The 14,211-nt window shown below is 62.6% G+C and overlaps 1 protein-coding gene across 1 annotated transcript; it reads left to right on the top strand.

The window, feature by feature from the left end:
* Positions 1-13,686: 13,686 nt before the first annotated feature.
* ASCL5 (achaete-scute family bHLH transcription factor 5) lies at positions 13,687-14,211 on the top strand. Its single transcript, XM_052653591.1, has one exon. It carries the CDS (start codon positions 13,687-13,689, stop codon positions 14,209-14,211), a length of 525 nt encoding a protein of 174 aa, XP_052509551.1.

The following is a 14,211-nucleotide window of genomic DNA, read 5'->3' as shown; positions in this document are numbered from 1 at the left end:
TTGGCAGACGGATGGGTCAGCTTATCAAGCATAACCCGTCCAGAAACTGGCGTCTCAGATTCCCAGATACCCTGTAACCCCACCGTGGGGGGACCTGGGTCTCCTGTGCCCCTGAGTCTCGGTTGAGTCCTGCAAGCTCTCTGGCCTGCCTTTGATGGTCTTAAAGTTTGGCCTGTGGCAGGCAGCCACTGTTGACTGTCAGGAAGCCCGATACATGAAAACATGTTTAGGAGTGCGTCTTCACTTCCCTTGAGGACTCGGCCAGCAGCCCAGCCTCTCCATGCGCTTGGACTAAACACGCAAACTGCTGTCAGACGCCCTCCCCGATGTGCCTCGGTGGCCTGTGCGTGACCCCAGAGCAGGGTCCCCGACGCCAGATGGAACTCTTCACTTCGTCTGTGAGATGAATTCTGGGGTGGTGTGCAGAAATCCTGTTTGTGTCCCATCAGACCCGCAGCCACACTGATCTGCGAGCAGCTGTTGCCACTTGGGACAGAGACGGACGGGTTGGGTTTGGCCCTGGGACCGAGCCTCGAGTGTGTGTGCACACTAAGTCGCTCCGTCGTGTCCGACTCTCTGTGACCCCATGGACTATAGTCAGCCAGGACCCTCTGTCCATGGGATTCTCCAGGCCAGAATACTGGAGTGAGTTGCCATGCCCACATCCAGGGGATCTTCCCAACCTAGGGATCAAACCCAGGTCTCCTGCATTGCAGGTGGATTCTTAACTTGCTGAGCCACCAGTGAGCCCTTGAATACTGCAGTGGGTAGCCTGTCCCTTCTAAGGCAGATTCTTAGCCAGTATGGTCAGTCATCCCATACAGGACAGGGAGAGGGGCTGGAGAGGGAGGGGCCAGCCTGCTTCTGGGGCCCCTACCTCTGCTCCTCACCCAGGTCAGCCCCAGCGCCTTGGTTCTCTTGCTTCCTTACGTCCATTCTTACCCTGAAGCCCCCACTGTGGGTGTTCAGCCTGGCCTGTGTCCCCGGGCAGCACAGTGCTGCTCACAAGACTGAGCAGGGCGCCTCAGGTTCACAGTCTGCACTGTATCTCCCAGCCCTCCGGGGTGCTGTTAGCCCTTGGCATTAATCCTGGGCCACCTTCCTGCTTCTTTCCCCCTCTCCCCGCCCTGGCAAATCCTCCCCGACTGCTACCCCCACCAGCAAAGTCTCCTTCCTGCTTATCTTGACTCCTTTGCTTTGATCCTGGAGATGGCGTGTCCCTCCTGTTCAAAGCCAGCCCAGCTGTCCCCTCTCCCTGGAACTTCCATCACCTCCACACTAGTCCTTCTTCCTGTCCCTTCCAGATTATCAACACGTACACGTCTCCTGCCTGAAAGACCCATCCGCGGGCTCCATGCTCACCTCTGACTCCAGGGGGTCCCCTCCCCGTCCCAACTTACTCCCGACCTGAGCCCTCCGCAGGCCGGGGCACCGGTGACCATCCCTGCGGGACCCCGGGCACGTTCCTGGCTCAGCGGTCTGGCCCCCCGCTGCTCTATGGGGTGGGGGGGTCTTCCTCGCCAATAATGCAGTTTTCCGGGTGGTCCTGCTCAGCCCGCTCAGCTCCATCTACAGTTTAACGTCTGAGTTATCTCCCCGACACTGTTCTCACCTGTGGTTTTGTGGTCTGAATTCTAGAATGCCCATCTCTAGCCCAGACTTGACCTCCATGCTCTGGACCATCTGCCTGGCTTTCAGCTGGACCCTCCCTTCGGGGACCACAGAGACTGTCAAAGTAAACTCATCCTCTCCCGGAAATGGGCCGCTCGGTAGCCCCTTCATCTGGGCGGGTGGCGCTCCCACTGGCCGAGATGCTCAGGCCGGAAACCCGCTACACTTGGCAGCCCGTGGGATCCCAGTTCCCTGATAGGCCTCCAGGGAGCCTTCCTGGGGCCTGAACTCTTCACTGAGGCCCTTGTCCGCCTGCCTCCCTGGCATTTAACCCCAGGTGGATTGGTGGGAGTTGCTGGCGGGGCCCCTGAGGCCCTGGGAGGGGTGTTGATGCCCCCAGACATGGGCTCACGGTGGGGGTGCCGGTGTAGGTGCCCAGATGGCCCTGGGTCCCCATCAGGTGGTGCTGGTAGGAGCTGCCTTCTCCCCCAGGCTCCCGAGGGCCACTGCCCTGTCTGGGGGGCTGGAGAGCAGGCAGAGAGGGGTGCCCGGGTCTGGCTTCTCTGCCCATCCCTGAGGACCTTTTCTCCGGTGCCAGGCAACTCCCGCGGGCCGAGGAGCTGGCAGGGTGGGCATGCGGAGCCGGCCTGGAAGTGGGATGGACCTGGCTTCCTGACCCCGCTCAGCCCTTCCAATCCCTCACGTCTGAGCCCATCTTCTCCATAGTATCCCGCAGCCCGTGGCCTCATCAGATGAGAGGCAAGGATGAAAACCCCCAGAAGGCCAGGCCTCCATCTAGCAACGTGGGCAGGGCGTTAGAAGTGGGTGCAGACCCCAGCTCTGCCTCTCTCTACACGGCTATGGAACCACCCTGCGCTCACGGCGTCCCTAAGATAGCACGCCCCCCGCCCAGCCAGACAGGGCCTATGCCTGCCAGAGGGCCGTCCTCGCTGAGAGATCGGGGCCTAGGGCTCCAGAGACCCTGGCCCGTCGCTGGCCCACCTGTGGGAGCTCTGAACTTCCTGGGAGGCGGGGACGCTGCCGCCCTCACCTGGGTGTGGAGCGAGTGGCTGCAGTCGGGCTGACCCGAGGGACTCCTGCACCCGGGCGGCACCGTGGGTGAGGCTCCCCCGGGCGTCAGGAGCTTGGCCCGGCCCGCCGAACTTGCATGTGACTGGCGCAGACGCGCCCTCCAGACAGACGGGGGGACCCGGAGCCAGCCCCTGGTTCCCCGAGTGCCACCGCTCGAGCGAGGCGACTCCAGGTGATGCCCGGGAGAGCGCTTTCTACCCTAGCGGTTATGTGGTCGTGTTAATAAATTAGGTCAAAACATCGTCAGCACGAACTGCATGACTTTGTGAATGTCAGTGTGAAGAGTGCATGAAAGGGGGCTGGTGGGCACGTGTAAGGGGAGTGTCAGGCGCTCAGAAATTCTGGAAGCAGCAACGTGCGGCCCTGCCAGCTCAGGATCCCCGCACCAGTTGGCATCCAGGCCGCCGTCGGCTCTAACACCTCTCAACTGCTGTCTCCCCATTGGCCTACTGGGTGACAGAGTACCAGGAGGGCGTCTCATCCAGCTCTGCTGGCTGGACGCCACAGCGGGGCTCAGACCAGTCTCCGCACGGACCCTGACGTGGAAACCCCGGACTTCCCCAGTCGGGAGAGGATGTGTCGTGTAGCAGCCAGGTCTGGCGGCACTGGGCCAGACTGCCTGGGTCCCGGCCCAGCGCTGACCCTCCCGGCTGCGTGGCCTGGGGAAGATCTGTGTCTGTCTCCTCAGCTGGAAGAGCAGGAAGAGGAACTCGTGTCGCAGGTGAGTGTGTAAGTGCCCGGTGGGCGTGATTTGTGTCCACATCAAATGTGAGACGTGTCTCCCCACTGTGGCTCCAGGGTGCTGCAAGCCCATCCACAAGGAAGCAGCTTGGGGCTCAGCCTGGGGTGAGGTGACAAGGAGGGGCCGGAACTCGGGGCTCCCTCCCCCCATCTCCCCCAGAGCAGTGGGCTTCGTGTCAGGGCTGGGCTCTCAGGCCCAAAGCCACACCAGCCTGGCCTAGGCCACATCTGTCCACTCTGGGTGCCAGCTTCCTCCACTGACCACCGAGGAGGGCGGCCTGGGTGGCCTCCAAGAGCCCTGCCAGCTTGGTGCCTGGGAGTGCTGGCAGGGTGCCGGACGGTCCCCAGCCCTGGAGCTGCGTCCCTGGAGGGGCCACTGTCCTAGCTCCTGGTCAGCCCCGGGGGTGCCCAGTGGCCACCCACCCAATCTGGTCTTGCCGCAGTCCCCCTAGAGACAGGGCTGTCTTCTAAGCGCGAGGACTTCCCCAAGGGAGGACCTGTGTCCTCCCGGGTCCCCAGCCAGGCGCTCTCTGAGCCCCAGTCCACGGCCTCCTGCTGCACAGGTGCCCGGTTGAGAGGCTCTCCGGCCATGGGCCAGCTGCGTCATCCCTTCCTCGGTCCCGGGCGGGCGGCCCTGGAGGACAGCGTCCCCACAGCTCTGGGCTCGGGCCGGGGCTGTGTGTGTGTCCCTGGAACGCGGGAGCCAATCATTGGAGGCGGGGCAGCCGCCTCTCCCCCCACCCGGGGCCCATCCCAGATCAGAGGCGCCCCCAGCCCGCCCCCCGCCCTCCCCTTCTGGGTGTGTCGCCGTTTGAAGCTTAGTCGGGTAGAGTGTACCTGGCTCCCGAGCCGGGCGGGGAGCCAGCCAGAGGCAGGCGAGGACGCAGCAGGGGCCGGCGGGCCCTTCCGGAGAACTGGTCCCCGTCCTGCAGCAGAGCCACCGAGCTGGGAGCAGCCCAGAGGGAACAGCCTCCTGGTACCCGGCCAGGGACACTCAGCCACCTGTGGGCGGGGCAGGCGCCCACACCGAGGGCAGCAGACGGGCCAGCCGTGTGGCCGGGGGCATCACTGCCAGTGGGGTCCATCCGTGCGCTCACCCTCGGGACCACTGCCCGCTGCCCACCAGTCCCCCGAGACGGACGTGTGGACCTTCTGGGTGGAGGTCATCCCGGGAGGCGTCCTGGAAAGGAGCTGCAGGTGAGGGGTGAGGGCCGGGGGAGGCTGGGCCCGGGGCTGCAGGCGGCAGTGTGGCAGGCTGGCGGGGTCTCATCACAGCCCTGTCTCTTAGGGGCTGAGGGACCACAGGCCGCCGGCTGTGCTGGCTTCCCCCATCGCCTGTTAAATGGCACCTGCCTCGTCGCGCTGCGGTGAGGGTCAGACGAGCCAAGAGGTCACGCTCATGTCCAGCACAGAACGAGGGCTGAGAAGTGCTTCCGTCGCGTTCTCCATCCTGCCGCTCGTGCAAGCGTGGGCTTGCTTAAGCTCATGGAAGCTCTCCGAGCCTCGGTTTCTCCATCTGCAAAATGGGGATGAAAAGTCACCTCCGGGGGTTAAATAGTTTCAAGCACACGGCAGGAGCCCTGTGCGGGCTCCCTGTCAAGTCAGCTGAGGTCTGTCCCTGTTCACCCCCCAAGTTCCCTGCATTCAGGGCCCAGGCTTTTTACCCTGCCGCTGAAGGAAGCCTCTGCATAGAAAAGTTTCACATTTTTGGCCCAGGGCCTCTGCAGAGCTGCTCTGCGCGGACGTTAGGTGGCAGATGTGGCCTGTGAGAGCACCTGCTTGGATCAGTCTGGGGCACTCACGTGTGATCTCACGCGCAGGCACCCCTGGTGACCAGGAGAGGGGCCCACCCTGCAGGAAGTGGCTGGGACGCGGCAGGCACGGGCCTCCTAGGGGAGCGAGGCACACAGGCAGTATGGGGACAGCAGGCCGGAGCCCCCCAGGGAGAGTGTCCCCAGAGGCACAGGCCTGAGGGTGCAGGGAGAAGGAGAAACCAGAGGGCAGGAGAGGGCGGGGGCGCTGTGGACACGGAAAGACCCAGACTGTCTGCAGGGGGGTGGGTGGCCGGGGTCGGGGGCACCCCAGGAGGGGAGCTGCCCAGCTGAGAGGGGAGACCGGGAAGAGAGGGGGGCCACGGGGCAGCAGACACGGGGGCGTGCAGTCCGAGCGTGCAGTGTGCAGAGGAGTGCGTCCGGGCGGGTGTGCAGGCAGGCAGCGCCGAGATGCTTCCTCGCGGGGTCCCTCAAGGGACCGTAGAGGCCATGGTTGTAATCACGTTTTGACCAGACGCAGAGAGCTCCAATACTCTCTAAAACGTGGAAACCTCCTGAGACAGACAGGAGGGTCATGGGGTGTCCTGAACCCACAGGAGAGGGACCTGGGGGTGCCTGCCAGCCCACGTCCTCCCAGGGACTCGGGGTGAGGACCCTTCCTCATAGAGACGTGCGGATGGCCCGGGGAGGGCGCTTCTCCCTGAAGACCCAGGCCACGGCGCTGTGCTCCCAACGGCCTGCGGCCTGGCGTCACCTCCCACTGATAGATACCCCGATCCAGGCGGCGGGGCCGGGGGTGGCTCGGGAAATCTTGAATTCTATTCTGTGGCCCCTGAAGGTTTTTTCCCATGTGACCCCAGCCACCTAGAAGGGAGGCTCCCTTGTGCGTTGAAGGGAGCAGAGCTTCCTTCTCCGAGTCTGCGATGCCCGGGGCCTCGGGCACCTGGGGTTGGCATGGGGCCGGGGCAGCAGCCCTGGTGGGAGATGGGCACGCTGCTGGCCTGGCAGGCAGCACGCGGGGCTGGAGGCTTCTGTGCTGCCCCCAACTCGGGGCGACTGGTTACTGGGTCAGATAGCAGCCCCCGCAGAGTCGCCTGGTTTAGGCTTATGGTGCCTTTACAGCCCCTGGAGGACGATTTCCCTTCCTCTCTCTTCTCCCTGGTATCAGCCCTGACTAATCCCATGTGCCCTGAGCCCACTGGAGGACAAGCCCTGTGCTGGCAGTGACCGGAGGGCCTCACGGGACGTGCAGTGGGCAGCAGCGTGCATCCCTCCGGCTGGCTGGACCCCGCGCGCCCACTGACCTTGTAGCCAGGGTCCCGCCTTTGCTTCCCTCTCCCAGCCCCCCGCCTGCAACCCCAGCCCCATCCACTCCCACGAGGCTTCGGGCGTCCCTGAGCTCTTGCTACCCACATGCTCTCTGGAGTCTGCTGAAGGACCGCTTTATCCTGGTGAGGCTTGTCACATTAGCACTTCGGGGGCTCCGGGCTACGCGTCCAGACGTCCTGGCTCCTAAGCTGCAGCCCCTCCCCACCCCCACTTTGTGTGCAACTTACAGCCGGGCCAAGGGTTGGGATGGGGCTGCAGCACAGCCTCCTGAACCCCTTCCTTCTGCGTCTCAGGCTTCTCCTCTCCTCGGGCTGTTAAGAAACACTCGTTCCTGGCAGTCTGAGGACGCCTGGCCAGCCCCAAGGTGTACACCAGTTTCTCTCGGATGCCACATTCAACATCCATCAGCTGTGTGACCCTGGGAGAGTTACTTCACCTCTCCATGCCTCAGCTTTCCTACCTGTAAAGCAAGGGTGACGATCGTCCCTGCTTGGAGGATTCAGTGACTGTGCACGTGTGTGCACGTGTGTGCACGCGTGTGCCGGTGTGTTCACACACAGGCGTTATTGAGGAGAGTGCCTCACATGGAGGACACCGCCCTGTGTCTTCACTTGCTCCTCACCTCCTTCGGCTCTTACCTCTCAGATGCATGCAGTGAGCAGTGTCTAATCAGGAGCCCCAGGCCTGGGGGTGGATCTCCGCTCTGCCCTGTGCCAGCTGAGTGACCCTGGGCAGCTGTGTGACCTCCTTGGGCCTCCGAGTCCTCATCGGTAACAAGGGGCCACGGGCCCCCCAGGGCTGTAGGAAGCATGCTCAGAGCAGAAGTGAAATGCAAGGCACAGCCCTGCCTCGTCCACCCGCCTCCCCAGGCACAGCAGTCCGGGTGGTCCCCTGTGAGTGTCCCAGAAGGGGGTCAGGGGAGTTTGGAGCGTGAATCCCCCAGCGGGAGGTGTACACCGAGCACGTTCACCTTCTTCAGAGACGTATGTGAACGCAGTTACCCTAGTCCTTCCAAGACCTGAGAAAGGGGCCGGGCCCTCGTGTACAGAGTCTCCCCTCTGGACGACCCCCAGGACAGACGTGGCTCTGGGAGCCGCTGGACGAGGGGCTGGGCGGGGGTGGCACCTGCTGCCTCAGGCCAGCCGGAGCCACATCCCAGGATCTTAGTGCTCCAGGGGTCCTCCCAGGGCCGGGCTAGCCACACTAGCTGTACCAGCTGCCAGGGATCCCTGGCACGGGACTCACGTATGGCTGAGGCGTCAGTGCCCCCATTCTGCAGGTGTGCAAACCGAGGCCTGTGCACTGGCTCCCTCAGCAGTCAGGCAGAGTCAGGACCCAGCTCGGGAGGTCCAGCCTGCAGCCTCGCCTTCCCCTTGTGGGGCTGCCACTCACCTGGGGCTCCTGGGCCGTGAGCCGTTCCCAGGAGCCCAATATTCCTCCTGGGGGCTGGGGGCAGCTGCCTTCAAAATCAGCCCCTGTGACTCCCCAGCGTCATAGATGCTGGGTACAGTCAGGCAGTTGGGAAGGATGAGCCCCTCTGCCAACGCTGGCCCCCACGAAATCCTGTAAAGATGAGGACTCTTCCCTCATGAGTGGGGCGCCCCTGCGTGGCTAAGAAGGTCCTCAGGCCTCAGTCTGGACAGAGCCTGGTGAGCCAACCCCCGCTGTGTGACCCGAGCTCTCCCGCAGCCTCTCTGAGCCGCCAGCTCCTCCTCTGTAACAGGCTGAGGGCTCCGGGCCAGAGAGAGCAGGGCGCCCACCAGGCTGGCCTCGGAAGGGCCCTGCCCATGGCCTTCCTTCTGTGCTCCCCTCTCCCTTCCAGAGTCCCAGCAGGGCGCCCACTCAGGGCTCTGCAAGGCTCCTCTCCAGAAGTGGCTGCAGGCGGCAGCCTGGGGCAAACCCGTGACGAGGAGGATGGCATGCGGGGCTCTGGGCTGGAGGGCTCACAAACAGCACTGCCTCGCTTGTTCATCACACGCCAGCGGGGCACAGGGGTTCAAACCAGGCACCTGAGCCCTGCGGCTGCCCGGGGAGCAGGGCGTCACTCTCTAGCCTCAAGGGCGCTCCTCGCTGGTGATCACCAGGCCTGTTGCCCCTTCTCCTTGGTCAGATCCAGAGTATCTTGGAGATTCTGAAATGACCATTGTTGAGTTGAGCTTGTTGAATATTGGGGTGAGAAGTGAGGTGATCCTCCTAGAAATAATTACCGGCTATCAGACAGACTCCCCAGGGAGACTGTGACTTTTCTTATTAAAAAAAAGAAAAAGCATTTGCTTGTGCTGGAGATTTTAAGGTGAAATTCCCTGAAATGTATTCTACCCAATGTTAGGAGGCTTTAGAGGCCCACTGGGGGTTTCTGAGTTAAATGCAAGCAGCTCTCTCCACTGAGGGGCTTTCTCTGGTTCGCGTCTCCAGGACAGGATGAAGGGGCTCGGTTCTCAAAGTGTCTGGCCGCGGAGCACTCTGGGGAAAACTCTCAATGGACACCTTCCCTGGAGGCAGGGGTGCAGCCCATGCGTGCTGTCGCTCCAAGTCCTGGGCTTCCCTACAGATTCTCCCAGTTCAGGGTACCAGGGGCAGGGGGGGCTCTGAAAGATGTCTTCATGCAGGTGCCAACACACTCCATCAAGCATGATCTGCTGTAGGAACCCCTGAGAGGACGGAGAGGCAGAGGGGTCGGAGACTCGCCCCCTCCAAAGCCCACTTCTGGGCCCGCTCTGGGTCTGAAGTGACACACTCAGCCCACTTCTGGCCTCAGTCCCCCACCTCTGGCTCCAGTCCCGGCACAGACAGGCACAGACAGTGAGAGAGGCTGGAAAGGTGAAACTGTTATCTACCCTGGAGACGGCCCAGCCCACTCAAAGCTCACAGCCCCCTGGCTTGATCATGATGGGTCATCCCTCCCCAGGGCTACCCATGACGACCAGCAAACACCTCTGCAGCAGGTACTGTGCGTGTCAAAGATGAAGCGAAGGCGAGTTCTCTCACTTACCGTTTATAGCCTGAGTCCGGGGGCCATGTCAGGAGGGGCTCCAAGCAGAGGGCTCTCTAGCGGCCTCCAGGACACTAAGAAGGTCCTCATGTATCACCCTGAACAGAGCCTGGTGAAGGCCCACTGGGGGTTTGAGAGGCCCACTGGGGGTCTCTGGGTTAAAGGCAAGCAGCTCTCCACCGCCGGCCTTTCTCTGGGACGCGTCTCCAGGACAGGATGAAGGGGCTCATTTCTCAAAGTGTCTGACCGCGGAGCACTCTGGGGAGAGCCCTCGGCAGACACCTTCGCTGGAGGCAAAGCCCACGCATGCTGTCTCTCCAAGTCCTTTGCTTCCTTACAGGAAAGTAAGAGCAGAGGGCTGGGGGAAGGGGGTGGGGGCCAGGCAACAGTGGACGCCTCGGAGAGGGAGGACCCGGGTGGGCAGGCCATGCTCCGGAAGCCGTCAACAAGGAGCTGAGACGATGCGCCGTGGGCGGGGGGTGGGGGTGGGCAGTGAGAGCCTCTGGCAGGATGCAGACAAGAAGCTAATGGGGGAGGCAAATGCACCTGCTGCAGAATTGCGAGCAGTGGGGATGCAGGAAGGGAGCCCAGGAGACCCCACTGGAGCCCAGGACCCCAAGGAGCCCTGCCCGTGAGGAGCCAGGTCCCTAGAGGGGTGCAGAGTGTGGCTTCAAGCCCTAGCCACCAGCGCCTCGTGGGCGGGGACAGCCCCACACACACTATTTCAGAAGCATGCTCTTAGCTAGTAAGTTGATTCATACTGACACAATCTGCAGCTTTTTTGTTCAAAATCCAAAATGTGTTTAATGATCCATCTTTTCTGTATCTGTATGTAATGAACAGGTAACTGATGTGAGCTGACCCACCCTCTCTGGGAGGTTAATGGAAAACCTCGTGGTTCTTCTCGGGGATCCTCCCTTAAGCTGAATTTTCCAAAAGCCCTGGGGAACTCAGGTCGCGGCAGTCCTAGTGGGTTCCTGACCTTGAATTTCAGCAAACTGCAGCTGCTATTGCTCCTCACTGCCACACGGTGTCGCTGTTGACACTGGTCCTGCCCAGTCGGGGAGCAGAGGCCAAGGACTGGTCCCCAGCCGCCGGTCAGATCCCGCTGGGGTTCTGAGGATGGAGGAGGAGCTGCGTTCTGGAGTTCTTAAGCTCAGGCAGGGGCCTCCTCGCCAGGTTCCCGGGGGTACGGCTCCAGGTACCATCCTCCTTAGAGCATCCTCAAGGGGCATTATCTTCCCAGGACCACCCGGGGGGCCTCTGGCACCACTCTGACCTGGCAGGAGCTCAAACAGCGCCCTCACCTGAACCTTCAGTAGAACAGCCCCTGCAACAGGAAGCACAGATTAGTAAGAGGCCCGTGTTAGGTCAGCACCACCCTTCTGAACTTTTGATTGCAATGGGAAACTCTAGGAGAAATCGAGGGGGAGCTGGGGTGGGGGGAGACGGATAGGGGTGACCGTTCACGAGATCCCTGACTGTGGAACCTTGGGTAAGTCACTTCACCTGTATGAGCCTCGGCTTGCTCACCTCTGAACCGGATGAAATGACCGTCCCTGGTGGCTCAGTCAGTAAAGCATCTGCCTGCAATGCAGGAGACCTGAGCTCCATCCCTGGGTGGGGAAGATCCCCTAGAGAAGAGAAAGGCAACCACTCCAGTATTCTTGCCTGGAGAATCCCATGGACAGAGGGGCCTGGAGGGCCACGGTCCTTGAGGTTGTGAGAGTGGGACACAGGACTTAGCAACTGGACCACCACCTCAGAAGACTGGCGTAGGAGTAAAAGTGACACTTCACTTAGAGCACTCAGCGGGAAGCCGTACACATCGAGGGTAATAATGGCAGCTGTTATTGTTACTATTTCACTACGTGTTTTGTGCACGGCTCCATCCCAGCTCCCAGGGCAGTCCCATGCACAGACGCCCTCTTGAGGATAACCTACATCCTACATCCTTCTGCTCCTCGCCAGGGTAGAGCATTCCACAGAGGAAAACATATCACAGTTCACCTGCAGCCGTGGCCTCACCTGAGCTCACTGCCACGTTATCAGTCGGTCCGTTCAGTCTCTCAGTCGTGTCCAGCTCTTTGCGACCGCATGGACTGGAGCGCACCAGGCCTCCCTGTCCATCACCAACTCCCGGAGTTCACTCAGACTCATGTCCTTCGAGTCAGTGATGCCATCCAGCCATCTCATCCTCTGTCGTCCCCTTCTCCTCCTGCCCCCAATCCCTCCCAGCATCAGAGTCTTTTCCAATGAGTCAACTCTTCGCATGTAGATGTAAATAAATTTCTGATCTCTACCAAATTATATTCAAATAAGTTGAATTTGGATAGGCAGGGGTCACATGGGAGAGGACAGCCTGGATCTCGTATTTTCATAAAACAAGAGGACTGATCGCAAATAATTCTGAGCACCCCTTCCATGCCAGCACTGGCAAGGGACCAAGGGGCACTAGCTAAGAGTGAGAGAGTCCCTGCCCTCTGGCAGCTTACTGTCTGGCTGAAGACTCAGAGCGCACAGCCTCGAACGCCCGTGTCAGGGGCTGGAGAATTCAGACAGTCAGCACAAGCAGGACTGGGAAGCGAAGGGGCCACGACCGGCCGGGTCTGTGTCAGCCGAGGGGTGAGGTCAGGAGCAGGCGGAGTGTCAGGGGAGACTGGTCCTGATGGAGCGAAGGGGCTGCTTGGAAGAGACTGTCTGGAACCATCCCTTGGAAACTTCTCTCCCAAGGGGGTCCCTGGGAGGCCATGGAGCGGGGAAGGGGTATGTGGTTTTGTCCCGAAGCCTCATACGCTCTTTCGAGAGCAGGTGCTTAGAGACCCTCTGCAGAGAGCGGAGCTAGCCGGGCCCAGCCTGGGAGCTGGAGGAGGGAGTGATGAGAAGGTGCGGGGGCCTCTCGGGGGTCTGAGCCGCGTCCCCGGCTGGGGACAGAGCCAGCCCTCTGTCACACAGAAGGCCTGGCCCAGCTTCTGGCCCCTGCTGCCCCATCACTGCCCCCGGGGGTGGTGGGACCCTGAGGTCTGCAGTGGGTAGGGCACAATAACAGAGCATGTGACGGGGCAGAGGGTACCGGTGGGGCACGCAGACACACAGGGAGAGGGCGGGTCAGTGATGACAGAGAGGGTGAGGGGGCTAGGGAGGGGGTGGCAGCCCCTAAATGCAGCCCAGGCCAATCATTTCTAAAGCAACAGCACCCCAGAGTCTGGGAAAGGCTGTGTGTAACTTAGTCCTGCGACCAGCCCAGCTTCCTGTCTCATCCACCCTGTCAGTTATTCAACAAGCACTTACCTGTGCAGACTGGGCTGATAGGCTCTGCGCACTCGGAGGCAGGAGGGACAAACCCAGGGGGCCAGAGCCGGCTCATGCCCCCCTTCTCCCCCTCCCCCAGCTCCCCAACGCTCCCCCAGGCTGGGGGCCTCCAGGTGTGAGGCCCCGCAGGTGGGAGTGACCAGGCCCCTCACTCTCAACGGAGAGGACATCGCCGGGCACTTTTATAAGGCAGGCCCTGGAGGAGGTGTCTTCGGGTGTATTTCTTTTCCTACTTGGTCCTTATACAGAGTTATTCTCCTGGGAAGGATGCTTTAAATCTCTCCCTACTGGAAACCGTGGCTCAGAGAGGTCACCCCAGCAAGAAAGGGTGAACGGGGGTCCAAACCCTGCTCCGCAAGTGTCTTCAGCAGCCCACCGCCTCCGCCCCTGATGCTTACAATTGCTCTGGAGGGTCGTGGGGGTGAGGGGGGGCGCAAAAGAGCCCCCAAATAAAGCCCTTTTCTAACTGACATGTCCACTCTCCTCTTTAGAGACGGTTCCCCGGGAGCCTCTGCGGCACGGCGCACTCCAGGCAGCAGGCCACGGTCCCCGAGGGCGGCGAGGACCAAGAGCCCAGCGCAGGGCCGCCGGAGCCACAGGGCTGCTCCCCTGGAAGGCCCGCGCCCGGCCCGGGATCCCGCCTCTGCGCGGCCGCCCAGTCCGCCGCGATGGCGCGCCTTAGGGGGACCTCGCAGCTTCCCCCGAGAGCAGAAAGAAGCGCTGGCCAGTCCGTGCGCCCCGAGCCGCGGCCGGCGATGTGACTCGCCCCGCGCGTAGGGCGCGCAGACCCGAGCCGGGGCGACTCGGGGCTCGCTCGGTGCGGCTCCGCACGGCACCATGAACGACGACTTCTGCCGGGCTCTGGCGGCCCGCCGGCCCGCGGCGGCCCCCGGGTGCTTGCCTCTGGGCATCGGGCCCCCTCCGCGGCCGGCGCCCCCGGCCGGCGCCGAGCCCCTGGGCACCGTGCCCTTCCTGCTCTACCCGCGCGCCGCGGGGCCGCCCTACTGCGACGCGTACGCGGCCGCCTTCCCGGGCGCGCCCTGCCCTGGCGCCCCGGGCGCCTGCGCCTACCCCTTCGAGCCCGCCTTCATCCAGAAGCGCAACGAGCGCGAGCGCCAGCGCGTCCGCTGCGTCAACGAGGGCTACGCGCGCCTCCGCGGCCACCTGCCCGGCGCCCTGGCCGAGAAGCGGCTCAGCAAGGTGGAGACGCTGCGCGCCGCCATCCGCTACATCAGGCACCTGCAGGAGCTGCTGAGCGCCGCCCCCGCCGGCGCCGCGCCCCGCGAGCCCCGGGCGGCGCCCCCCCTGGCGCCCGGCCCGGCCGAGCCCTCCTGCGGCGAGTCGGAGGAGTGCAGCCTCTGA

The sequence above is a fragment of the Budorcas taxicolor genome, chromosome 16 (genome assembly GCF_023091745.1).
Source record: "Budorcas taxicolor isolate Tak-1 chromosome 16, Takin1.1, whole genome shotgun sequence".
Lineage (NCBI taxonomy): Eukaryota > Metazoa > Chordata > Mammalia > Artiodactyla > Bovidae > Budorcas > Budorcas taxicolor.
This window is presented reverse-complemented; position numbering and strand designations above follow the sequence as displayed.

Excerpts from the sequence above, each read along its gene's own strand:
- ASCL5 (XM_052653591.1), top strand. The coding sequence starts at position 13,687 with ATGAACGACGACTTCTGCCGGGCTCTGGCGGCCCGCCGGCCCGCGGCG.